Source organism: Orbicella franksi, chromosome 1 (assembly GCF_964199315.1).
Source record: "Orbicella franksi chromosome 1, jaOrbFran1.1, whole genome shotgun sequence".
In the NCBI taxonomy this organism is placed as follows: Eukaryota; Metazoa; Cnidaria; class Anthozoa; order Scleractinia; family Merulinidae; genus Orbicella; species Orbicella franksi.
Window position 1 is genome coordinate 17,830,940 of NC_138145.1, and position 26,337 is coordinate 17,857,276.

General features: G+C 37.5%; 4 protein-coding genes across 4 annotated transcripts in view; 3 read left to right on the forward strand and 1 right to left on the reverse strand.

Annotated features, from left to right (window-relative positions):
- The first annotated feature begins 34 nt into the window (after window positions 1-34).
- On the forward strand, window positions 35-19,376 carry LOC145494256 (uncharacterized). Its single transcript, XM_081473707.1, has 16 exons — window positions 35-556; window positions 1,577-1,644; window positions 2,493-2,952; window positions 3,597-3,658; window positions 3,949-4,091; window positions 4,249-4,790; window positions 5,388-5,515; window positions 6,012-6,169; window positions 6,717-6,838; window positions 8,143-8,685; window positions 10,177-10,284; window positions 11,380-11,499; window positions 12,248-12,445; window positions 13,158-13,377; window positions 14,121-14,904; window positions 16,151-19,376. The coding sequence occupies exons 1-16, from the start codon at window positions 98-100 to the stop codon at window positions 16,242-16,244; spliced, it is 4,209 nt and encodes a 1,402-aa protein (XP_081329833.1). The 5' UTR covers window positions 35-97; the 3' UTR covers window positions 16,245-19,376.
- An 86-nt stretch (window positions 19,377-19,462) lies between these two features.
- Window positions 19,463-21,045, reverse strand: LOC145494417 (uncharacterized). The gene has a single exon (XM_081473884.1). The coding sequence runs from the start codon at window positions 20,977-20,979 to the stop codon at window positions 20,377-20,379; it is 603 nt and encodes a 200-aa protein (XP_081330010.1). The 5' UTR covers window positions 20,980-21,045; the 3' UTR covers window positions 19,463-20,376.
- LOC145494397 (uncharacterized) overlaps window positions 19,818-26,337 on the forward strand; it is a 19,366-nt gene continuing 12,846 nt past the window's right edge. Inside the window, exon 1 of the mRNA XM_081473856.1 lies at window positions 19,818-19,906. Within this exon, the coding sequence (XP_081329982.1) occupies window positions 19,901-19,906 (6 nt within the window). The 5' untranslated portion in view covers window positions 19,818-19,900. The remainder of the gene's footprint in view (window positions 19,907-26,337) is intronic.
- LOC145494312 (cilia- and flagella-associated protein 53-like) overlaps window positions 21,181-26,337 on the forward strand; it is a 5,908-nt gene continuing 751 nt past the window's right edge. The window contains exons 1-9 of the mRNA XM_081473757.1: window positions 21,181-21,269; window positions 21,500-21,619; window positions 21,828-21,937; window positions 22,188-22,361; window positions 22,599-22,821; window positions 23,860-24,060; window positions 24,659-24,757; window positions 25,237-25,453; window positions 25,597-25,814. Of these exons, the coding sequence (XP_081329883.1) occupies window positions 21,204-21,269; window positions 21,500-21,619; window positions 21,828-21,937; window positions 22,188-22,361; window positions 22,599-22,821; window positions 23,860-24,060; window positions 24,659-24,757; window positions 25,237-25,453; window positions 25,597-25,814 (1,428 nt within the window). The 5' untranslated portion in view covers window positions 21,181-21,203. The remainder of the gene's footprint in view (window positions 21,270-21,499; window positions 21,620-21,827; window positions 21,938-22,187; window positions 22,362-22,598; window positions 22,822-23,859; window positions 24,061-24,658; window positions 24,758-25,236; window positions 25,454-25,596; window positions 25,815-26,337) is intronic.

Sequence of the window (26,337 nt, forward strand, 5' to 3'; positions counted from 1 at the left end):
GCGATCTTCCGATTACCGCTGAATTTTGCACGTGGTCGCGAGTTTGGCTTCAAGAGTTGTTTTGGCTGAGAGCTAGCGAAGAATTTTGCGGATTGCAATGGCTAAAGAGGTGCCTCAAATGGTTAAGTTTTCACTGAGGTCCGTCTTGTTGTCAAGTAAAAAGGGAATCAAGCAAACAAGTATCGAGAAGGACTACTACAAGCTGACAAACTCAAACCTTGACGTCAAAAAATATGGCTACCAGGACTTGTATGAATTTTTGCTAGCGCTCCCTGACGTTGCGAGACTGGAATTTTCTGTTAAGGATGGAGAGAACAAAGTGTTCGGGGTTGCTGCAGAGGGTGTTTATATGTCGGACCATGCGAAGAAAGCTGAGGGAATCCCAAATGGACTCAAACCTTTGCCACCTTCGGAGTGGCCTAGAAACAAAGAGCAAAAAGTCGAAAAGTCTACCTTGAAAATTACAGCAGAGTCGGACGAGAAAAGGAAGATTTTGCCTAACTCCCGAGGATTATATGGACTCCATATTAAGAATTTACCTCCTGGTTGCCAAGAAGTAAGTAGGTCTTAAGCTTACTACTTACCAATGAAGTGTGGAAGGAGCCTAAAAAGCAGAAAGCTGCACGAGCAAACCAAAACCTAGTTTTCTCACAGCCATTTTTCCTATCTTTGTTTGATTTTTTCATCTTGCTCGACTATTACGTAGCCTGGGATGGCTGGTAGGGATTGTTCATGCATGGTCTATATATAGGTTGCTGCTGCATTCTGTATCAACATTGACCACTTATTAACCGAGAGTGAGGTCTTGTGGAAAAATCTCAAACCAAAGATCTTGCTGTACTGACTGAGAGATAGTGAAGTCAATACTATAAGGCTTAGGTTTGAGATTTTCCTGTAGAGACCGAACATTCAAGGTTTAAAAGAAGTTTATCATGTGGCTTATAAAAAGCTCTTTGGTTGTTTCCTTTGTCCTGCATGGCACTAACTCGTTCCTAATTCAACATTGTGAATTTGTTGTTCTCCTGGAATTGTAGCTCCTCAGGGTTATAGATTTAAATCTCAGCGTGTTCCTCATCAGTCAACGTTTTCAGCCATTACAATTTTCAGGAAAAAAAGCAATGTTTTTTATTTACCTCTTGCTTTGTTTTTGCAGGCCCATAATCAGCCCGTGAGCATTATGGGAGAATAATGCCCTAGAATTAGCCAATCAGAGCATGCCTTATATCAGCCACAAACACAAGCCATATGATAACTCTATTTAACAATAAGATAATGAGCTTGAGATTTCTATTGCCTGATAGTTGATGAGGGCACAGTCCAAGTCAACCTGACAAGAATAACCCTTATTGTTGTAGTATAAATCTACCAGTAGTTCAGAACTTTGTCTAAATTATCCTCTTCACAGACACTTTAAAAATGCAAGAAAGTGCCATCTTTTTGTTAACAACCACACACTGCTAGGCTATTCACTATCTACAACAGAATACATAGTGAGTAGCGTGGCCAATACGAGAGTGACATTTGTGATTAGACCATTAGTAGATTTATACTAAGTCTATTCATATTTCCTTTCCAGAATGAAATAAGTCGTATCTTCAAGCAGTTTCGCAGTTTAAGAGAAGTGAAAATTGAAAGTTCTAGCAGGTAGGTTGTTTGTAATATTGTTAAATTATGCGGTAGAAATCAACAATTCTCGGTAGACTACAAGCCCATGAGTTTTCTATGAACAAGTATTTAACAAGGTGCAGCCAAATTGACCATCAGTCATGGAAAATGAGGATAAGTGGTCTAATAAAAAGTAGTCAAATTCTCTCTTAATGGGCACCTCTATTAGAGGAATTATCTCCATAAGAGTAGACGGATGAGTGGTGTTGGTCCCTGCTCTTGTTTAGTCGTTTTATTGTAACTAAACTCTCTAGAAGATGGACACCTGTCTAAGATGGACAACAAACACATTTTGAAACTGGCAAGGGGCATTTGAGAAGTGCTATACTACAAAATGGAAGTGTACAGTGTGTAGGTTCTTTGTAGGTTTTAAAGACATGATGATCACCACAGTTATAGACACAACTGTAAGCAGCTGTGAAATTAAGCTTGAGAAAAATTTGGGCTTGAATGGGACTCAAACCCATGACCTGTACAATGCCGGTGCAGTGCTTCACCAACTGAGCTATCAAAACAAAACAATTTATTGTTTTGGATTTGTAGTGAACATGTACATGCAACATTTAGCTGGAGGATCATGGATGTAAATAAGTGCAAATCAGATTTTCTAAGTAATTGATGATGTTCTTTATTGATTTTTTGGGGGGTTGATGCTTTTTAATAACCACTATGCATTTAAATGGCCAAAAATGTGATTTGTCTCTTATTAATAAAGTCGTTGATGAGTAAAATGTAGATTCTGTTGATATGTTTTAATTTGTGCTTGTTTCCTCAGAGTAATATTTTTGATAAATTAATGGTCTTTGGTCTTTGCTCTCATCCTTTAGAATTGCATTTGTGAGGTTTTCCAATTATGCGGATGCTGTGCGAGCTCTCAGTGATATGGATGGCTACAGTTTAAGAGGTGTCATGTTGAAAATGAATCCTGCTACTGAGCGCATGTCCCAGCAAAATGCAAAAGGTGGCAAGGATAAAAAGGACGAGTCAAAAATGGGCAGAGCAAACAAGAACAGAGCTAAAACGATGATCAATGGCTTTGTGGATAAAGAGGCTGTCATTGCAGAACTCAAACCTGGAAGTAGTTTAAACAATTCTTTACCATCACCTAAAGAAATGAAAACACCTCTTTCAGAAGAAAGCTGGGAAACAGATGGTGGATTGTCACCAAAACTGGTAGTTGGAGAAAACGAGAAGTTTTTTAACCAAGACAATTTTGATACTTGTGTATATAAAGAAGATGGATTCTACCCCATACATGTTAGTAATTTTCCTGCGGGAACCACACAGGTGAGGTTACAACGTAAATATCACCCTCCTCCCTGTATGTGCCCCCTTTCTAATAAGCTTCTAATTTTGAGTTTGCTTTTGTTAAGGAACATTTGTAATCCAATAAGCTCCCCTTTATCATAGTTTTATTTACAGTCCCATCAGAGTACCACTTTGGTACACCAAGTGGTGGCCAAAAAGCTCTGCATGAAGAAAAACACACCAGCTTTTTTGCCACCAAAGACTCAAGTATTAACTTTGGAATGCTTTGGATATCACTTGGAACTCTGAATAGTGTAATTATCTAAAGGTCAGAAGGGTAAAAATATTATTTTCTGTAACACTTCACTTCATTTCACTTCACATGTTATGTTGGCTCATCTCTAATTTTGAAATGGCTTTTAACACCAATGTCTAGAATACATGTACCAGTATGCTACATTTTAAAAGAACGGTGACCATCCTTGTAGGATTAGTAGTTTTAATTTAGAGTAATATTTTGATGATCTATTAATTAATTGAATCTATTAAACTTATTTCAATTAACAAAATCTACTTGATATATAATGATTTATTTTGAAATGATTATAAATTTTGTTTGCACTTCATCTTAGACAACTATTTGTAGCTGATTTTCACTAAGAGAAGGATTCCTTTGTTCTCAGGAAGCACTTAAACAGTTATTCAGTACATGTGGAGACATTGCACGGATAAAATTGCAAGAAAAGTGAGTTCATGTACAGTGTTATAAAGATCTTTGTTTTAATTCATCTCATGGAAAATTCATGGAAAAAATTGAAACAACTGACCAAAGTAAAACTGCATGTGTTCTATGGGAATAATCTATCTTTGAATAGTTTATATATTATATAATGGTTTGAAGGAGTATTGGTAGTTCATCCAGAGTGACCATCTGGGCGAGGGTAGTCTTGAAAAGGAAGTGTTGTTGATGACTGATGTTTCAGCAACTTGAATGGATTAAAAAAATAATGTTTTTATTTATTTTTTGGATAACAGGTTTGCTTTTATCAGTTTCACCAAACAAGAAGGAGCTGTAACTGCCTTAAAAAAAATGAAAGGTACAAAGTTAGGTGATAAATTTCTCACAGTGACTCCCAGAACACCCAAAGGTAAAGCCAAGCAACAAGAGAACTCATCGGGTGAGAAATGTGTAGGATTATTATTATTATTACATGTTTTTTGAATTAATTATAAGGAGTGATGGAATCATAGAAATCCAACAGGAACAAGCCCTGTAGATTGAAAAAGATAGATTTCAGTGTGATCTTTTGACTTGCCTTTTTTTTTTATCATCAGTGGGATCTTCTGCACTAAATCGTACATCTAGTCAGAGTTCTGTCTCCAGCAGTGATTCCTTAACACCACAGTCACCTAAAAGTCACACTGTTTCTGCAGCTTGTAGCTCAGGGATTAACAGTAATGGACACACACATACAGAGTGCAATGACAGTGATGTAAGAGTTAATGGATACAGAGGAATGTCTGAGAGTTGCAGAGGACAAAAGACAGGAAGTTGTAGCAATGCAGCAGACACTTCTAGTAACATCCATGTGTTTAAACAAGAAGGAAAACTGGAAGAGACTAAAACTGCAAGTTGTTCTTCTAAAGTTGTTTCTGAGAAAGGCTGCAGCAGTTTTGATAGCAAGCCACAAACTTCTGTTAGTGTAAAACAAAGTGTGCATGTTCATACTCTATTAGCATACTTAGAAATGTGTGAACTTTTAAAGAGGTGCAAGAAGCCTATGAGGACTCTAGATAACATTGGAGCTAAGGAGTTTGACATTCTTGTGACTGACGTTATTGACTCTTGTCATTTCTGGGCCAACATTGATGATGAGGTGAGCCCATTGTAGGGAGGAGGTTTATGTACATACATGTAACTCACCTTGGTTTAAGACGAGAGCTGTCAACTCTCTGGCATCAATATGCCTCGCTTGAAGGAGAAGGGTTGATAGAACCCCTTGCTTTTTTTCTGTTATGAGAAGTGATCTAATGCTCTGCTTCCTATGACCTTCCCTCTGGTCATTTGTGATACTAAATTGGAATATTATGGTAAATTACTCACTAAATTTAATCCAGAAAATTTTGCCATCTCTCCCACTTATTACCCTCAGGAAAATCCTATTTCCTGCCACATTTCCTTCATGGCTTTCCTTCCCCTTTTTTCCTTTAGGTTCCTTTCCTCCTTGCCCACCCATACATTGAAGGTGGCTTACTACAATTTTATTGGAGTATTAGCTCTGAACTCGTTTGAAAAATGTTCCAAGATGTTTTTCCTTTCCTTTTGCCACGATTATAATTATTTGATGTTTGAACAATGAATTAATATGTTACTAAATAGCCAAAATGCAAATCATTTCATCTGTAAACTGCAGTTTTGTGTATAAAATGGTGATGGAATTGCTTGAAGATGAAATTTTATGGTTTGATTACAGATTGGAAGCTACAAGGAACTGGAACAAATCCGAAATGATCTTCAGATAGTAGAACATCATCCACGGTGTATGCCAATGCAGTATCAACTGGGTGCGTCTTTGTTTTCGGAGGACAAAAAGTGGTACAGGTAAGGTACCAGAAAGTCCCGGGAGTAGTGCCCATATTGTTTTTGGTTTTAGCAGCCTTTTCCAGTACATGTAGCTATTTTTGGAGGGTTATCACATTTACATTCTCTGAAGCTCATTACTTTAGGGTAGTGGAAACATGGATGTACCATATATTTATACCTTAATTAATGGTACTATTATTGCATTGTAACTGTAAGCACACACTTTACTGGTACATCAAGCAAGCTTACAGTCACTTTTAACTTTTCTTTTGTAATTTTTTACAGTTACTTTTAACTTGCTTTTATTTACTACAGTTTTGTATTCTCTTTGTCCTGTCTGTGCTATAGTTTGTAAAATTTGGTGAAAGGTAGCTCAAGGCCTAGATTGATTGATGAAGAATCTTAGCTTAAGAATGCTTGCTACGTGTACCTGTAATGAATGTTTGTCATTGTCCAAAAAATGTTGAGCAGGGTGCAAGGAAATTTACAAGAATAATTTTTCTTTTCTTTCAAGATGCTGCTGTTTAGAAGTGTCTAATTTAGAAAGGAAAGAAGCCAAAGTGTTTTATATTGATTATGGTAACTGTGAGTGGATTTCATGGGACCGGTTTACAGACATACATAAGAGATTTTGGGATCTTGCTCCACAAGCAGTGCCTTTCAAACTGGCAGGTAACCTAGACTATGTACCAGGTCTACAGTGTTGGTTTAATTTTAATAACTATTGAGAGTGCAGTACTATGTACAAAGTACTAAGTTTTAAAAAAATTTCAGACATTGTCTGCTGAATATTAGAACAGTAAAGGCAAAAATTAAGTTACCAAAAAAACCTCATACCCTAGCATGGTAAGATTTTGCTTTCGGTTAAGAGGAACTTGTGCTATTTTTTGATCCTAAATGTATGCCACCTTTTGATCCTAAATGTGGCCTTTGTGTGCATTCTATAGGGATCAACCGTTTTCAGTTGGTTCGGTTTTCATGATTTTAACCAAGGCTGTGGGCTAAGAAAAATTACAAGGAGCCTGAAGGTTCCTGACCATGAAATCCTGGGTGCCCAGCACTAAGCTTACATGTATCATCAGAATATTTTGCAATGGCCAGTTAATTCTTGTTCTGAGAAGTGTGGAGACTGTGGATAGGTTCACTTGACTGTCTTATTAGTGTTAATTATATAATGTTAAAAAAATGTGTTTAATTTATACATAGTGTGTTCTTGCAGGTCTTGAGAATGCATCAGGTGTGTCACCAGCAATGTTGAATGAAGGGTCAAAATACTTGACTGATCTGATTATTAACAAAGTATGCAGGGCAAGATCAGTCCAACCATCAGACCCTAGTAAGGTAACAAATCCTCATTTGTGAGTTAAAGTAAAATTTGTTGATGATTTTTTCTTATGGGAATCCCCCCCCCCCCCCCCCCCAGAGATGAGTACTTTGCCTTGTGGAACAGTTAAAGGGAAAAGTTAGGAAAGATGTATGGTGAGAAAGTTCATGGCATGTTCTCACTCACATATTGGTGAGGTGCAAATTGTGGTTCAAGAAATTTTTAATTTTTAAATTTTTGGAAGCAACATGATAGGAAAATAGAATTAATGATGGTAATAGGACTGAGTGGAGTCCAATTCGGTCTGTAATCATACGAGTGATTAACAAAATCGGACGACTGCGAAGCGGGAGTCCGATTTGTTAATCACGAGTATGATTACTGACCGAATTGGACGACACGATGTCCTGTTACCAATTAATCAAAACTATGACAAAATTCGAGAGATGAACAAACCATCGATTGAGCACTGAACTATTAAACGTCGTTGTGAATGCTGAAAAACACAGCAGTTTACCCAACAAAGTGCACCGCAACAGCGCGCGCAAAATGACACGTACTGTCCAATTACAAGCATGACGCGTACACTGTCCAATTAATGCTCAAATCGGGCTGCTGATAGCCAATCACGTTCGAGAATTTTGTTATAGTTTTGATTAATTCTGACATTGTACTCAAAACTGTTGCCAGACAAGGACAAGGACAAGGACACTGTTTGTAGTTGTGTACATTATTCAAACACATCTGCATCTCATGCTTACAAGAACTACCATGCACACATATAAAATAGAAGAAAAACTACCTTGGTTGGATAAAAAAATCAGTTTCAAAATAAAAGCTGAGTATTTAGCTGTTGTCAACTTGAAGATGATAGTCAACTGTCAGCATGTAATAGGCTTTATTATAGGGCTTGTATTTGTAGCTAGGGCATTATTCTCCTGTAATGCCCACAGGCCAATTATGGGCCTGCAAAGCAAGGCAAAAAGCCATATAATAAGCAACTTACTAACCTCAAACATTCAGTCTTTATGGAAAAATTTCAGACCTCGGCCTTGCTGTATTGGTTTGAGATTTTCCCATAAAGACCACTCTCGGTTAATAAGTACCGGTAGTTAATATTTGTGATCATGTTGTTGAACTGAAACTAGCTTAAAAGTTAATGCAAATGAAGTGAAGCTGTCGTAGATGATGTTCCCATTGGAAGCTACTTTCAAGTCCAATCCTGAGGATACAAATAATGGTTTTATTATTAAATTTTTTGTGGAATTTTAACATTATGATTGGACTTAAACTTCGATTTTGTTTTTGTTGTATTGCTTAGCCTCATGTTATTGAGGTGGAACTGATTGTCAATTCTGAGGATAAAGGGGAAATACATGTCAATAAACAGATGGCCCTGACACAATATGTACAAGAGACAAGGAAATCACTCCTTGGAGCCCAAGGACAGCTTCAGAATCACTCCATTCAAGAAATCGATCAGACACTTGGCTCTCGGCAACAAGCAACTGTGATTCAACCACAACAGCCTGCAAAACAATTGCCACCACGACCGTCTGTGAACACTCAGAATGCACAACTGTCCCAGGCAACTGTACAGCATGTGCAGCCAGTCAAACAGTCACTGGATCAAGAACTCCTGCCAAGCAAACAAGCATGGCCTTCCCAGCAACTGACAACTTCTTTGAAAAATCCTGTTCTGGAGACACTACAGAATGTGCGAGTTAACCAGCAGTCCTTGCCAAATCAAAACATGGAACCAGTAGAAAAATCATTGCTGGACACACTGCAGAAACAGCAACTACCAAGCTATGTGTACCAGTTATTTGAGAAAAAAGAAGTTATTGAAGTTCTTATCTCACATGTAAGCCACAGATTCAATTGCTTAGTCTTTCACTCACTTTCTACTCACTCTCCGTTATTTTTGTTATTATTGACCAGGGATCCATGTTGGTTTTTTCTTCAAGTTGTCAGCAGGGCAAGTACGCCAGATGACATACTTGCCTGTTCTCATACCATGCGATGCACCTTACGATGGATACAATATGGCGGAACAATGTTTTAGTTTCATAAATAATCGGAGTGCTAATCAAAGGAATTACTCTTCTTGTTGAGAATTAGAAAAGAACTAAAAACTTTTATCAAATAAATTTTGATCAGCAAGGCTGAAGATGTCCGTGGCAAACCGTTTTTTGGTTCCTTTATTTCTGAATCATGACATGGTACCAGAAAGGATCGTTATCATGAAATCCTTTGGAATGCAACAGAACATCATGTAAATGGAAAGTTTACTTTTTTATTATTTTCCAGATTTTCACGTTACCAGTTTCCCAGTACATCATGTCCGCAGTTGCAGCTCTCGGTAGACACAGACAAACCAGATACAAGTGAAAACCAATTCTCTTTGATTGCCATGAAGGCTGAAAGGAATGCCTTCGCTCCTCCTGCTCGTATTTGGCTTGTTTTTCTGAAGCGTAAATATTACTTAACGCCTGATCAAAACGATCAAAACAGCTGTGCGTGACCTGTTTTTGGCAGATGCAGTACAGAGCATCAGCGGTTGACAAAATGAAAATTGAGCCTACAGTGATTTCATTCTTTACATCATTCAAGATGGCGGAGCAAAATGACAATTTTATTGTGAAAGAAAGCTGCAAATCTTTCTCTGTTCTCTACAAGTTCCAAATGGATGACACTGAGTGGTCAGATTTTGCAGGAAATTGACATAAGAATATTTAGGAAATGTATTTTATTTCTGTTAGAGTCAAACTCAAGTCTTCCAGCCGATGAGCTTCGATATTGTTTTGGTCGATTTTTTACTGACGACTGGATGACTGCGAATATGGATCCCTGCTGACAGTTACATATTATGTGGACTTTCAATAATGTTGAAAAATACCTTAAGGCCTTGCATAGTAAATGCCGGACCCTTAGTAAACATTGGGTCCACAATGTCAAAGCTAAGTTTCAAATCTATTGAACACTCTTAGTTTTTAACTAAGGTTTAATTTCAACACAGGTTTAATTTCAACACAGCAGTAAATGATCAATAATTACCAGGAATCAGTGTGAAACTCAGTATCTCATGTACTGGGAATAACGGTTTTTGCAGTAGCCCTTGCTGTGAGAAAATTGACCCAATCACTTTGTACTTTTTACCTAAAATGGCAGAGGTTATATATTGCTGTAATGATGTTATTTTAATAATAAAGTGTATTATTGATAATACACTTTATTATTGCATCTACTACGATGAATAACAACAACCTTTTCCTCGATGTTATTTTAGTGTAACATTGTTGACTGCATGACTTGTATGACAGGCCTAGAATGAATGTAATATATATCTTAACAGGTTGTCTCCCCCGATGAAATCTATTTCTTTCTGGCTGACAAAAATACTCAAGAGAGTCTTCAAAGAATGACATGGATGTTGAGCAGTGAGGCCAATCCTAAAGCATTGGTAAGGTGGTGAAAATCTCTAAACATTAGCTGACCTTATATACCTGTTGAGGTTTTGACTTCCATGCAGACTGATATTACAACGTTTGTGAACTGTCGATACCTATCAAAATAGATTTTATGAGCAAATTTGTAAGCTCTGGAAACCTTTTCAATTTACTATCAAGAAATTTATACATTTATTGTTGGCGTACTGGATTGTATCTAAATCCAGATTTTAGCCTGGTCAGTGTTCTTGTTTTGCACTCTTGAAGGTACTTCAACTATTACTTTACCCCTTTCCTTTTTGGGTCTCACACTTTACCTAGGAACAAGTCATGCCATTGGCCCTTGGTTGGCAGTTTGCCATTGGTTGTGTAAAGGGTGGACAATGGTATCTGTTGGATAAATTACTAACAGTATCTAGTGGATAAAATAATGTAGACCAAACAAACTATTGTATGCCATCCCCTGAATAGTGATTTACCTCAGTGGTGGATAGTGTTGTCTTTTCTTTAAACAAACTAGGGCCAGATCAGGACACTAAATAGTGCCCCTTTTCCATACGTAAAAAAGTAAGAAATATAGGGTAAATAAAGAGGTAGAGGCGTTTGAAGCAACCTTACAAATGCTTGGTTTAATCAGCGTTTTTTTTTTTTTTTTTTCAATTAACTTGTGATGGCAAAACATTGGTCCCATTCAGGCCAGGCATAGTACTTAATGATCCTCCATGTCAATAATATTATCGCCAAAAAAACAAACAAACAAACAAACAACAACAACAACAACAACAACAACAACAACAAAAACAGATTGAGTTAAGTGCCAGCAGAGACAAGATGCCAGTATTTACCATATTCAACTTGTACCTTTTTTACCCCCTGTGAATTAATCAGTGCTAGATGTGTAGTGAAACTCCACAGGCAAATGTATTACAGTATTAAAATTGTTTTTGGTGTTTTAATAGAATGCAAGCTCATTTTAAACCAGAGATCAGGTTAGGCAACATGGTCTTTGGGAGGTGTTGATTTTGCTTATAATAGTTATTTACTCTTATGCATTCCGTATTATCTGATGATGATGAATATTTTTGAGGTATTGAATTTTCCACCATCAGATCTACCCAAGAGTTGGAGATATCGTGACCAGAATTCGGGAATGTTCTACTGGTGATAAAATGTATCGGGTTAGGATCAAATCCATCCCTAAGGGTACTACCACTGGAGTAGTAGACAAGGTAATGTTCAGTATTTAAGACGAATTCTGCTCAAAGCTAGAGCATTAAGTGCAAAAATTATTTACAAAAAAATCTACTCAATACATGTGGCACAGTAACTTTTTAAATACTATTTGAAGCATCTCACTTTTATTTATTTCTCTAAGTGACCCCATGATTAAATTGTCAAGCATTCTTGAGAAAGTTAATGTCAAACCTCGTAAGAATGCTTTAACCGTGTGTTATTGTCTTTTCAACTGACATGAAATGCCCAGTTTAATTAAAATATGGATAACTTAAAATTCAATTTTCTCTCGTGGGTCAGCGTTAGAGCCAATGTCCCAATAAGTTCCTAACTGTATTCAAAATACTGGTACTACAGTTCTAACTATGCAATGAGGTTTTTGTGGTAACTTTATTTTTCCAGTATTGCTCAAATGTTCAGCTGAAATAATCTTCATACAATCATCGTAAGTGTGGCCTCAGCTAGTCCTAAAAACAAACCTTGTCAGAAGTTGGCCAAATGAAAACCGAGGTCATGGGTTTGAATCTCACTGAGATCAAAATAATTTCTTTATTTTGTGTAATCCCAAAGTTCTTTTCTTAGGGCTAATACTCAGAAGTAAATTCATGGATCATTTCCAACACTTTAAATTACTGTAAAGTTAGTCCAGTCTCTAATGTCCTTGTGTAGTTAGTAATAGGCTGTATGGCTCAATATTGCATTGCCATTCACACTAGTAAAAAATTAATATGTTGTTTTCTTCAGGTAGTGGTTCAAAATATTGACTATGGCTGGACTGAGACAGTGTGGCTGAAGTGTTTGTGTGAGCTTCCTCCAGGTTTTAGTGACCTACCACCGCAAGTAATGCAGTCTAAGCTTGCAGGAATACAAAAAAGGCCAGGGTTGCAAATGTATCCAGACACTGTCAAGAATATGTTAATTGCTGTGAAGAGAAAGAGAAAGGTATTTCGTTATTCAGCTATAATCTCAGTTTAGTGCTTACATGTGAGGCAAAAATATAAATGAGAGCCTAATTCTGGTTTAGCCAGTTTAAAAGTTTAAAAACTAGGCAAACACAAAATGTGATATACATGTATTCATACATGGAACAAGGGTTACAGCAGTGAAGTAGATTGACTGAATTTTTGAGTTTAAAACACTCACTGATGTATTTATTTATTTATTATTTTAAAATGAGTTATTTTTTTGGCTTCAGCCTTTTGACATGGGGTTTGAAGTGCTTTTAGTACAGCAGTAGCAATTACATGATTGTATTTATTTTAAATTATTTTGAACTCAGCTGATGATTTCTCCAGGATTTTGGGGAGGCCAGGAGATATTCTAGGGTGAACACAGGTGCATGCCAGTGATAGTTAAAGAGAGGGGCATAAAAGGGATCCTGCAAACTGAAACTGAAGAAAATCAACCGCAACTGTTGCAAAAAGGACTAAAAAAGTAAAAGTTAAAACACTTTTTTCAAGAAATTCAAACAGTTTTGATATACATGTTTCGGATGACCCAGATTACCTGATTCTTTTGGTATCATATCTGGCAATGGATGGGATCATCCAAAAACTTGTATCATAAATTGTTTCCATTTTTACTTAAAGATTATATCTTGTGTGCTATTACTTTGAAAACTCTTTTTGAAATGTGTTGAATATGTATTTTTCAGATGTTACAAGCATCAGTGGTAAAGCATCAAGAGGATGGCATACTCCTGGTTGAACTTTTTGAATCTGAAGGGCCAAGTCTGAATGTTCAGCTATTAAATATGGATTGTGTTCAGCTGGATGAATCTCTGCAGCCTCTTTTATGTTCAAACTTTGTGTCAGCAGGATTGAAAGGTTGTGGTTTGTTACAAAACCAGAGATCCAACAATCTCCCTATCTCAGGTAATCAAAGTTTTCATGTAATATATCAAAACAAAAGACAGTTTTTTTATCGGGAGTATTTTTGATGAAATTTGAGGTGTTTGGATAGCCGATGAAACACTGTCTCGAGTGTTTGATTTATCTTCTCAATTATTGAAACAAAAACTAACGAGTAAATGGAGAAGTAAAATCATCAAATTTTATGCTAATCTTTGTTTTAACTTGAAGAATTATTAATGAGTTTGAGAAGTACACATACTGTATCTTTTCCTGGTTTGCTTTTATTTTTTTTTAACTTTATATAAGTATTGACTCTCTACATATCAAACAAGATCAGTTCTTAACTTGATTTTGACATAATTGCTAACTTTGTTGCTAGCAACCAATGGTGCTTATAGTGTTATTTAAGGAGTGACTCTTCTGTTTCTACGTGGTAGCACAATGTTAATGATCATAACCATTTCATTGTGCTTCCAATAAAGGGGAACCAGAGTTGCATGCAAGGGGCCTCTCAGCCTTTTGAAAAAGCACATCTGTATCAGATTATAAAATAGTTGTAGAAGGAAAAAGAAAACCTTGTTGCATTAAAGAGACAGCTGCAAGAATCTCAACTATTTTGTAAATTAAAGATCTTATGGTGATAGTTCTTCACAGTATGGTATAATAATTATACCATGTGGCATATGTATAACTTTTTACCTTGACTTTGACGTAGTCATCATAATAAATATTATAATTACTATATTATCGTATTATTTTTGTAGCTAATCAAAATCCAAGATTGCACCCACAAACGAAAAGACTGGATCATTCTGTTGAAGTGCAGTCAGATCACTCGGATTGGGAAGACAGCTTGCTGGAGATAGAGGAAGGCTGGATGGAAGCTACACCTTTCACAGGGGCTCATAAAAATGCACTTGAAAGACAATCTCAGGATTATCTCTATATGCCCCCACCACCTACGATTCCCTATTCTTCAGCAGTATTACCAAGTAGTGGTCTTCCTTCTCCAGTGGCATCAGCGAGTAGTGTCTCCTCTGATGTATGCCCTTCTTCCTCAACAAGATTATTGAGTAGCATGCCCCTTGGCCAACAGCCCCCTTCTTCAACTCTAGCTTCACCAACGTCAACATCAGCAAGTAATGCCACCTCAAATGTACAACCCCTTTCCTCAAAAGGGTCAGGGAGTAGTGTGCCCCTTGACGTACACTCCCCTTCTTCATTGGGATCAGATAGCAGTGATGTGCATGGTTCGCACACAAGCTTAAAAAACTTGTCTAATGTTGTGGGGGAGTCAAGTGTCTCTGACACTGTTAATGGAACTGCTTTAAGTAGAGAACAGAAAATCTTACAGGACAAACAGTTAGCCCAAAGTTGTTTAGAAAAGGAACTAGTAGACCAGAAAGATGCTGAAGACTGGTGGCAAGAAAAAAGGGAACTGATTGAGAAGGATGAAGAGCTGAAAAGGATCTTAGACATGCCACGTGCTGAGATGATGAAGATGATAAGTTTAAGGCAGGAAAAGGAAAAGTTGGAGAGGAAAATCAGGTAGTTCATAGTATTAAAATGCCAAGTCAAAACAATTTCAAAGCGAGCCAAGTGGCCCATCCTGCTGGTGTATAACTCCATTTTCTTGTGGGAGGTGCAATTTTTGTCACTGCCAGCCTCTTGCAGTACCAGGGGTAATAACAGTACATATCACATGGTGCTGACCTCTTTCGGTCAGCACTGTGTGTTACTGGTAGGTGGTTGTTTCTTCTTTACAAGGTACAAGCTGAACTGTGTACCATTTGGAACTTCCTTATGTTCTTTCTTAAAGTAAGGAATGAGTCAGTCTTGAGGCTGTATTAGGGCTTTTTGGGATACGGGATGTCCTGACGTTGCTAATCGAACCAAAAACAAATATTTGATTAATAGTCCAGTTTCGAGTTTGCCATGACTGCTGATTAGAAGAACTGAGAATGCATTTGCACAGGGTTAGCCTCGATCTAAAGTAAAATATTCACAAATTCCAGTGAGAAGATGACCTGTTTACAGCCCTGTGTATTATTTAATTTTCAAATTTGTGGCGCCTTCCCGCCGGTATTTGTGAATATTTTTTTAGGGTCGAGGCTAACCCTGTGCAAATGCGTTCTCAGTGCTTTTATTCAGCAGTCATGGTGAACTCGAAACTGGACTATCGAACTCAATCAAAGTTACTTAATTGAACACCAATCACATGATTGCATTTGACTGAGTTTGGGTATTGGAACACAATCAAATTCTCACAAAAAAGTTGAGCAATTACATGCTGTAAATGCAATTGAATGCAATCGTACATTTGATAACCAAACAGTTTGATTGGTTACAAGGAGGAGATATTGGGGCCAAAAATTAATGAGATTTGGGATACTCAGACCCCCCTCCTAATGGGGACTCACTCTTACAAAACAATTCCAATTTTGACACCAATTCAAGAACTGTTTTGCAGTTGAAAATCTAGGTGTGACTATTTTTTACCATTGTGTTGTTTTAGATGGTTTCCACACCCCTTCCACAGAGGGTTTTTTTGTGTGAGACCTCCAAACCCTGCTGGAAGTTCTAGTTTTGATTGATACTTTCCTTTAAGGATTTTAGCTTTTGAGACTGCACTGCCAGCCCCTTGGAATTTTCAATAATCCTCCATGGGGTGGGAATGGATATTTCCTGGAACCACACATTTGAAGCTATCATAGCTGTAACTAGGCCAGAAAGGTTGAGGTAACAATACTATTATACATTTATATTTAGCTATTTTATCAATTTTTTTTTGCAGGATAAAAGGACTTGAAAACCAGATATTGAAACTGCAAAAGGAACTTAGACAATTAGAACTTGAAAAAGGAGAACTTGAAGGGGAAAGCAGCTAAAAGTGATATTAATAATATTTTTTTGTGGAAAAAAAAATTAAGATTCCAGCATTTAAGAGATTCCATCTTGCCTCTTTGTGCTTGTCTACAGTAAGGCAGTACTGTAGCCCAACAAACACTCTTTTACCTTTAGATGATTGTTACTACTGACTAACCTATCAAACACTGCACTACTTTCATTATCACCAATGGCAACTTAATTGTAACATCTCACTTGCAGACGCTTCTCTCACATGGTTAGGTTTATGGCATGTGACTCGAGACCACTGTATTCTCCGTTTTAAACATGTCATCAAAGGGTAGTTTTGTAAGGCTGTATGTTATGATTCTCAAAATGAGATTGTCCTCAGGAAAATGTCAGGGAATGATTTTTTTCCTTAAGATCATGGGATTTGAAATCTTTGTCAAAGAAATGTTGGGGGATTTTATTGTAAGTTTGCTGAAGGTTTTGGTAACAAGTGTTGATGTTGATGATGTTCAATTTTAATTTTTACAATAATTGGCAGAGAAGAAGTGTCAGAAACTTGTTTATCGAGAGCCACGTTCAAAGAAAGTATAGACTGAAATGACATAACCTTTACCACAATACATAGTGTAATTAATGTGATATTCTGGAAAACTTGTGAAATGTTGCAATTTTTCCACTCAATTAAACCAGAGTTGTGAAATGTTGATAGTAATTATTATGACATTTAGGATGGTCTATTACAGTGTAGACCATGCACAAAGGTGATTGCTTTGTTAATGGTCTATAAGAGTTATTTTTGCTGAGAAAATAAAAGTAAAATAGAAAATAATAATACTGGTAATTTAAGTGTGATTACATATATCTTATTAGATATTTTAGTGTGCAGTATCGCTGTATATTTTTACGAGTTGTGCTGTATTTTGATGAGCCCGTAGGGTGAGTCAAAATACAAACAACAAGTGAAAATATAGTGATACTACACACCAAAACATCAAATAAGAGATTTATTATCTAACTGGTGTAGTCAATAAATTTATCAATGAAAGAGGGAGAGTGTGACAGTTTTGTGTGCGTGCACCGACCTGTATGGCAAACAGGTTTTCTACTGTACAAATAACTGTACAATATATCACTGTACATTTGTACTGTTATTTGGACGGTATTCGCTGCAGTTGGATAATAAGGACATATATTGACCTGTAAATTCTTCCAGTTGTTTTTTCAAGACAGAGAAGTTGTTAAAAGTAGTACTGTAGTATAAGTTTTGAAGGTCCTGCTTTGAGAACTTTTTATTATTTTTAAGGTGTGAGAGATACAACTTCTACTACGGCTACAGTTTAAAGATGTTTGTTGGGTAAAATATTTTGTGAGTGTGTGGTGGTGGAATAATAATGTCAGGTTTCTTGTTGTGTAATGATTTGACTAATCCATGATCATGTGATTGGAACACAGTTATATTCTTTGCACCACTGGTCAATGTTTCTATTAACTAGTGAAGAAGTATGATTTCTAATGTTAAATTGAAAGTAGATCTTAAAATAGCAGGTGTTCTGATCTATTCTGCAGAGATGTCTTGAATTTCCTTTTTTATACCCAATTTGTCTTGGTTGAGTGCTGCTGTCAGGGCTGTCATTAAGTTTTGTCACCTGTTTTCTTGATGTCCCCTCCTCCCCCTAACAAACTTTTTACTTCGTGGATTAATGGTATCAATGACAGGCAAGCAATACTTACTTATTCCTCTTCGTTCCTAGTGGAACATAGGTCCTCAACTAGAGCCCGCCACCTAAGCCTATTTTGTGCAGTGCCCCTTGCCTCATTCCATGCGAGATGTTTCCTCTCCAACTCTGCCATTCTCGTACGTCGCCAGGTGTGCTGGGGTCTCTCTCTCTTTCGCTTCCCCTGTGGGTTCCACTCCAGTGCCCTCTTGACTACATGTCCATCTGGTCTCCTCAACACATGGTCGATCCAGCCCCAAGCTCTTTGTCTCATCTCTTGCTCTATCGGTCGCCCTGTTTGTCTCCAAAACTCCCCTTTGCTGATTTTTCTAGGCCACCAAATCTGCAATATGTTCCTCAGGCTCTTATTGATGAACACTTGCAACTTCTGCTCCAACCCTTAGTCAGCCTCCAAGTTTCAGAACCATACAAGAGCACTGCCTTCACATTTGACCCAAAGACTCTCACTTGGTCCTGGATGTTAGTGCTGTGGATCGCCATATTGGTCTCAGCATTGCAAATGCCTGTCTTGCCTTTCCAATTTGTGCCTGAATGTCCTCATCAGTGTCTCCCTTCTTGCTTACAATGCTTCCAAGGTATGTGAACTGATCTACTTCCTCAATCCGCCCTCCTGCAACCGACACACCATCACCACGTCTGTTACCAATATGCATCAACTTTGTCTTGGTGGCATTGATCTTCAGGCCTACCTTCGCACCTTGTACCTCCAAGGCCCGTGTCTTATCCCTGATATCCTGTATTCTGTGCGACAGTAGGGCCAGATCATTGGCAAAGTCAAGGTCTTCTAAGGATGTCGTAAAGGTCCACTGAATACCTCTCTTTCTGTTAAAGGCTGTCTAAGCAAGCAATATGACCTGTAAAGAAAAAGGCCCATCAAGCATACTCAGCCGTAGTAGGTGCTCCAGGTTAGGTGGGTCCTGGTGTTAGTCACTCCACACCCAATGTTTTATTGCAAAAAAAACTGGCAATTCACTTTCAGGATTAGCAGCACTGAGAGATATACATGTACCATAACATTTGGTTGATCACTCTTAGGTGTTAAAAGTTCTGCCCACAAACAGTGGCAAGGACTGTAAATGTTTGGTGGACTTGTCATACATGTAAATGCGGAAATTTAATTTATTGGTAAAAAATGACGGTGATCTTTGTTGTGTTTGATTTGCATCCCTTGTTGAGTATTTTTGTTGCAATCGAATACAGAGATGGCCACAATGCCAAACAATGCCAAAGTTTTCCCAAAGGCTTATTGTTCAACCCTTATAGTATGCTGGCACAGATATGATCAAGTGGTGGTTTATATCTTGAAACAGCTGCGAAAGTTATTTCTCACAGTTGGTCAATTTGCTTGGTTAACTGACTGACAAAACCTAGAAGGTGAATGAACTGATTGATTGATTGATCAGTCAATCATTTAGTTAGTTGGTCAGACAGTCAGTCAGTCTTTGTCAGTCACTTGGCTGATAGGTCAATTGATCAGCCAAGCAATTTATCAATATAACAAATCAGTCAATAAATCAGTGAATCAATCAAATAATTTTTATTATTTACCTAAGAAATGCAAATGTACATGTTATAGATTCAATTATCCCTTTGATCGTATTTGTCAGGAACTGTATACAGATGCATTTGCTAGATTACTATTTCCTCAAGTCTCAGTCTCTCTATATAGAGCATATATGCTCTATATATGCTTAAAAGATTGTTTGCCTAAATGATGTTGTAATCCTCCCATTTATAAATACGATCTTGATGACATGTTTGTTTTCCTGCCACACGTACCCACGTGTAATGCGTGAACTTATGTTAATTCAAGGTGAGACTTTTTTTTTTCCGGTACAACGCGCCGACCTTTCAAAGACTTGTCTTATCTTTAAAGATTCTCTATCACTCTTGGAATAGTGACCTTGCAAGGTAACGCCTTAAACTGCTTTTAGTTTTCCAGTGCAACTTTAATGGAGGTGAGACTTCAGTAACTTCAATAATAAAAACTATTGGGCCGATAACGGTAAGAATTAACCAAGACACTTCAAGTATTCTTCCCGTGCAATAACGGGGTTTTTGAGGGATTACAAGAATTCGTGTGGAGGAAAGTAATCGAACGAAATGACATTTAGTGTTACTAAGTGTAAGCGAGCTGCACTAGTTAATCATCTGAACTGACATAAGTTCAAAATCATTCCAACCCCAACATCAAAACTAAAAGTTCACGACAAATTTCACTAACTTCTTACATGGAGCGAAGTAACTTTTGTATGGAGTGAACTGACTTCTGGTTGGGGGGAAATGACCATGGGGCGAAGTGACCGTAATTCCTAATTGCAATGAATGACAGCACGGAGAACACTTCAATATTCAGCTAAATAATAACTGATTGTCGTAGAAGTTATCCTATATAAATTAAGTTATTTTATTAGTGTCACAGTTAAGACTAAAGTACTCCTTTAGTGCTGGGTATATCGGTTCCTTCTCTCTTGATGGCAGCCCGTAATGCTAGCGCCAAAGCTTTGAACGCCGACTCCGCTCTGTGATGATCATTCCTTCCTTTTAGTACATCTACGTGTAATGTAATGGCTGCTGAAGTAGCAAAAGAGCTCAAAAAGTGGGACAGCATCTCGCATGAAAGATTACCAATGTTCTCCCTTTGCAAGTTCAAATTGATGTCGGCAAAAGGTCGTCCGGATATGTCCACGACGGCTCGAGAGAGCGATTCATCGAGAGGAGCGTAAGCATAGCCATACCTCGCTATACCCCTTAAATCCCCAAGAGCTGCTTTAAACGCTTGCCCGAGAACAATACCGCAGTCTTCCACTGAGTGGTGATCGTCTATATGTAGGTCACCTTTGCAGCTAAGAGTGAGATCGATTCGCCCGTGTTTTGACAAAGCGGTCAGCATATGATCCAGAAATCCAATTCCAGTATTTACAACGCTTTCTCCAGCTCCGTCTAAGTTCAGGATCAAAGAAATATCGGTTTCTTTCGTCTTTCTTTCAATATTTGCCGTTCTCGATTTTTTCGAAGATTCTTCCGCCATCTTGAAATTCTCAACAATGAAGAGATTGGATACTAGAGTTCAGTCTTATGCAACTTAGCACGAAATCGAGGTAAAGAAATTTGGTGTTAGTTCGTCAGTAGTCATGACAACGGGATGGGATGACAACCACTGCGCCAACTCGACGGCTGTAGCTCCTGAGGTGATTTGAGAGAGGCGGTATTCACATTCTATACAGCGTTTCTGAAGACTGATACTCAGTCAATATGATGGTACAACATGTACGAAGGTGTAGGGAATTCACTGGGCCTACTCCTCATTCCGTGGCTATTGTGAGTGTTGGAAATTTTTGCCATTCTATGAGCTTGATTTCAACTTTGCTTGTGTGTTGTCGGTCTGTTGTTTGATTTCTAACTCTGTAAAGCAGCTTTGTCCTCGAATTACACTTCTCTTGTTTTGTCATTGACGAAGTCGAAGATGTCAACGTGAAGCAAAAAGTTGCCTTGTAAACTAAGTAAGCCGTTATGGACAAGAAATAGCTTAATTCTCTATGTTATAATAGAAAGCCAAGCCTACGAGCAAAAGACCAGTGGAACATCTTATCCTTGACACAAGAAGAAAAGATGAACTTAGAGAACAAGCCATTGCTGAAACCAAGTACCAAAAACAGTGTGATTTAAAGGTAAAGCGATTTAACGTAAGGTTATTAGACTTTACTATCACCAGAAATTTGTAGGATCCATGTAGATCTGCATAATCTGTTGTCTGACTTCTGTAAGTGTAATAGTTTCCAGAGAAAAGGTACTACTGTTATGTTGAAGTTTTCCGTTGTGAACATGTAAAACTTTCTTTTAAGCCTGTTATTTAATTTTTGTTCTTCCCTCTTGCAGTCGGAATGGGAGAAAGCAACTGATAAGAGAATAAAGAGCAATACAATTTCCAGAAGAGTTGAGAAGTTAATGCAGAGAGGAACTTTTAGTCTGGAGGACAGAAGAGAAAGGTTGGAATTTATATTAAACTTTAAAAAAAAAATAAACCAAAGATATTTCAGTTCCAGATAATGTAAATTAACTGCTACATTGTACTACATTGTACTTCCCTTGCACAGTGGTATTACTGGGCCAATGTTTAGGAATGCAATTATCTGTCACTATCAAAAGGTTTGAGAAACACAGTGTAAGATGTGCTTTGGTTTAAAAGATATTGAAAGCAGTTGTGTTGTAACTATGATCTCTTTTGTTCTAATTCAGACTAAAGGAAATGCTATTGGCTGAAGAACAACAGTACATTGAGGAAATGGAGGCAAAAGAGGAAACAACTCTTGAAAGACAGGCCAAGATGAGAGAAAGAGCCAAGTTCTTAAAGGAGAAAAGAGAACAGGAACGGTTAAAACTTGTACAGGAAAAGCTTGATCAGAGGTGGAGGTATGTAGCAGCATCAGAATTATTGGTTCTCCTTATTTTCTTTTCATTTCTAGTTTGAAATCTGAATTTTCATAACAAGTTTAGACATGGTTACTTAACAACTGGTGTCTACTTACATAATCTGTCCTTTCAAAACTCTACCATGATATTGTTCTTCAAAATAGGTTAAGATTTTAATATCATATACATTGTTTAGATATATATCAAGTTGACTTTGTGCATGCTGGTGATTTTCAGAGACAACTGTGAAGAGCTACGATCAACCCTCAGTCAGCGCCATCAAGATGAAGTTTTCACTGAGCGTCATGAACAGCTTCAAATGAAAGAGGAGCAGAAAAAGAAGGATGCAGAAGTAGATAAATATTATGCTGATTTATGGGCAAAAGACATACAGATTAAAAGTATGAAAGAAGAACAGACTGCAAGGGAGCAGATTGAAAGGAACCGCAAGACTTTGAAGGTTTGTTGCTGTTTCATAGTTGAATTCTCCTGAAGCGCTTAGTAATACTTGCCTGAAATTTATTTAACTTAGGTACACTAAATTGACGTGAACTAAAATGCTCATAACGTGTGGGACACTGCATGACCACCTACATGCTCATTCATTTCTTACAGAGTTTAATATCCTCACTTGGAGGTTAATTGCTATGCCAAATGTGGTTAGCATAGTAGTAGTGTGCTGCCCAATGTAGGTTAAGCCAGTGTCCTTTAGAACATTCTTTAACTTATTTCTTAGATGAACAGTTTTTATTTAAGGTAATTCCTCTGAAATAAAAGTGACAATAGATTTTTGTTCAAACTTTGTCCACTGAATATTTGTCATATGATAACTTCAATTTTGAAATAAAAAAGATGGGTGCCCATGCTCATTAAGGAGCAGTGAGGCATTGAAAATGCCCCATTTTGGCATTATTTAATGCTTATTATAAAAACGCATTCCCAGTAATTGTAAAATCTTTGTGAGCCCAGACTCATAACAAAACGCATTAAACTACAGTCAATACATTGTGTCAGACACAAATAAACATTTTAAGTTTGATTCAGACAGAAAGCTGAATCCTTGATTAAAAAATTGAACCAAATTTCTTGACATGGTTACCGACTGCAAGATAGAAAAGACCACAGTGTGTCTGCTATTTTCTTATTTATTCAATTTTCAGCAATAGAAATTAGATCAGTCTTTCCTCACGTGAAGCTTATGATTAGTTGATTACAATGACTGGAAAAAAAATTGGGGTGCCTGTGCTCGTTGTTGAGCTAGAGCGATTTTTCAACTGAAAGAGCTCAATATCAAGGCAAATCCGTCATGTTTTCAATATGCACGTGCACGAGCGCGCACTAATGACGCCATAAATTATGCACAGTAAGGATGCACAATGCAAATGTGAGGAATGACCTTAAATTCCTATATCTGAAGCCAAATTTGTGTTAGGACAACTGTGGCACGAACAAATATGTCTCATAACTAATGCTGTTGTTGGCCATTTAAAATCTTCAGGTTCTGCAAGTGCAGATTGCAGCCTGTGAAAAGCAGCGAGAAGATGAAAAGAAATTGAAAGAGATGGAAGCAGAGTGGTTGAAAGAAGAAGCAAGACTAAGAAATGAGGAGGAGAAATGGTTGCAGGGTGAAAAGCTCCGTAAACAGAAAGCAGCAAAAAAATCAAGAGAGGTGTCCATCAGGCTTAAGAAAGAAAAAGAGGTTTGTTGCAAAACACTATCACTCTCACATGACTACAAGCTATTACACTGTTCATAACATTACAATTTGGTAATGTTAGAAATCTACAGTTGTCCTTACCCATATTACATTTCTGATATGCTTATCAGAGTGAAGTCCTACCAGAACAATGATCTCTTCTCAAGCAGTCAGGGAAACAAGTATCATTGTTGAGAAATTGTCATTGAAGTAATACCAAAGAACTTTCAGAGACAACATATTTATTTTTGCTATCCACTGGAAGTTGTTTACCCTGACTGCAATGAGCCAAGTACAACTCCGAGACAAGCAGTTTATCAAATTATACATGTAGCTCTCAGAAATAAGTCATGGAACCCCGAGAAAAACAAACGACAAAAGGCAAAAATCATTTCCTGACATTATTAAGTACCAATGGAAATTTGTGAGGGTGTCACTTGACGATATTGATAACATGAAAAAATATAAAGCAATATGAATTTGAAATACCTGCCAATTATTTGTGAGAAAAAGTTTGAGCAAGTGTTGTTTTAAAAGGATGTGTTTCTGTAGATATACTGTAGAGGTCCTTTTATATTCATCATTCACTTGTCATCCTCAGGCTAAAGAAAAACAAGAAGAATTAGCAATGGACATGAAAATATTGGAGAAACTTTTGGATGATACACGGAATGAAGTGAAGGAAGAAACACAGAGAAAGGTGTGTAGTTGTTTTAAGTGGTTTCAATATCTGTATAGTTCACATCTTACATGCACATATACAAAGTGTATGAGACTACAGAGGAAAACACCAGGTAGCAGTCGGAACAGACTCTAGGACTCTATCATTCGGGCGCTACTGCTTCCAGCAAAAACCTCCACCTCTTTAAGAAAAATTGTTTATTTCATAGTCAAGAACGTTGTGGCAAACCTCTGTCCAAAGACCCAACTGACTTGTGATTAGATCGGCAATGTTTCCCTAATTAATCTGTTTAACTAGTCAAGAAGTTTTTAGGAATGATTTTGAGGGCTAAAATACACTTCTGCTAATAGGAGCTAACCAACAGGCTACAGGTAGCAGCACATTTACAATTATTGACTTCATTGCCTGTTGAAGACTAACGAAACTAATGATGAAACCTGTGAATGTCATGGTTTGTTTGTATTTATTTTAAGTGTTGATCTTTATTTTATGAACAGCGTGAAATGCGTGAGGAAAACTTGCGTTTCATGCAATACTGTGCCATGAACCGTAAAGAGGAGGAAGAAAGAGAGAAGGAACTGGAACGACTGGTGAATGAAGAGGTTGAGAAAAAATGGGCCCAAACCATACAGCAGTATAAACTCGAGAGAGATGCCCGCAAGAAGCTTCTGGCAAATGTCATGAAAACAAGAGAACAACAAACTGAAGAGAGAAGTAATTGATTCAGTTGAATTAACTTTGAAGATAGAGCTTTGTGCATCATTTAGGTTAACCCAATTCCTGGAATAGGCTATGTGGTGTGGCGAGCTATTCTACAGCCTCATTCAAATCCTTGGTGTGTTTTTTTCTTCTCTTAGAGCGACTGGCAGAAGAAGAACAAGAGGCTGAAAGAAAAGAACGGGAAGCATTGCTTTCAGCCATTGAAGAACACAAGCGACTGGAGGCAGAGAATCAGGAAAGAATAAAGAACAGAAATGTGTCATTCCAACGAGATCTTGACATGCAAATAGATTATCAACGAAGGGTCAAGGCCAAGGAAATGGAAGAGGAAGAAAGGGAATTCAGAATGGGACAGGTCAGTTCAATTCAACATGCAGTAGGACAGAGAATGTCATTACAAAAATGAATTTCTGGGAGCAAGTGCACTCCTTAGGAAAGTCGACAGCTTTATTAATTTATTGGAAGAATTTAAGTTCGTTGAGAGATCTTGCTCGCCTAAGTGTTGTTGAATACATGTACATACAACGCTTTTTACTGCTCTGTTACATCTCACGGTCTGATAGGTCTCTCACACTATAATTCCAGGGAGAAGGATTACTATCTGATGTTGGGGTTGAGTTTATCACCTCCCACCTTTAGCTTTGTGCTGCTTTAACGTATACCAAGCTTATTCATGAAAAAAAGCGACAAATGGATTGAAACTTGAAAGACTAAGACAGCCTAAATATTAGAATCAGTAAGTTCATTAACGATACTTAGTATATGGCAGAAATCTATCATAGCAAGTGAGGATGACTAATGCTAACAATGAAGTAGGAATTCGTAAACGTTTTTGTTCCCTGCTCCTGTTTGTTGTTGTTGAGATATTTGTACACAAG

Coding starts and splice junctions, on each gene's coding strand:
- LOC145494256 (XM_081473707.1), top strand. CDS start 98: ATGGCTAAAGAGGTGCCTCAAATGGTTAAGTTTTCACTGAGGTCCGTC. Junction 6,170..6,716: donor AGTGCCTTTCAAACTGGCAG/GTAACCTAGACT, acceptor GTGTTCTTGCAG/GTCTTGAGAATGCATCAGGT. Junction 8,686..10,176: donor TTGAAGTTCTTATCTCACAT/GTAAGCCACAGA, acceptor ATATCTTAACAG/GTTGTCTCCCCCGATGAAAT.
- LOC145494417 (XM_081473884.1), bottom strand. CDS start 20,979: ATGGCGGAAGAATCTTCGAAAAAATCGAGAACGGCAAATATTGAAAGA.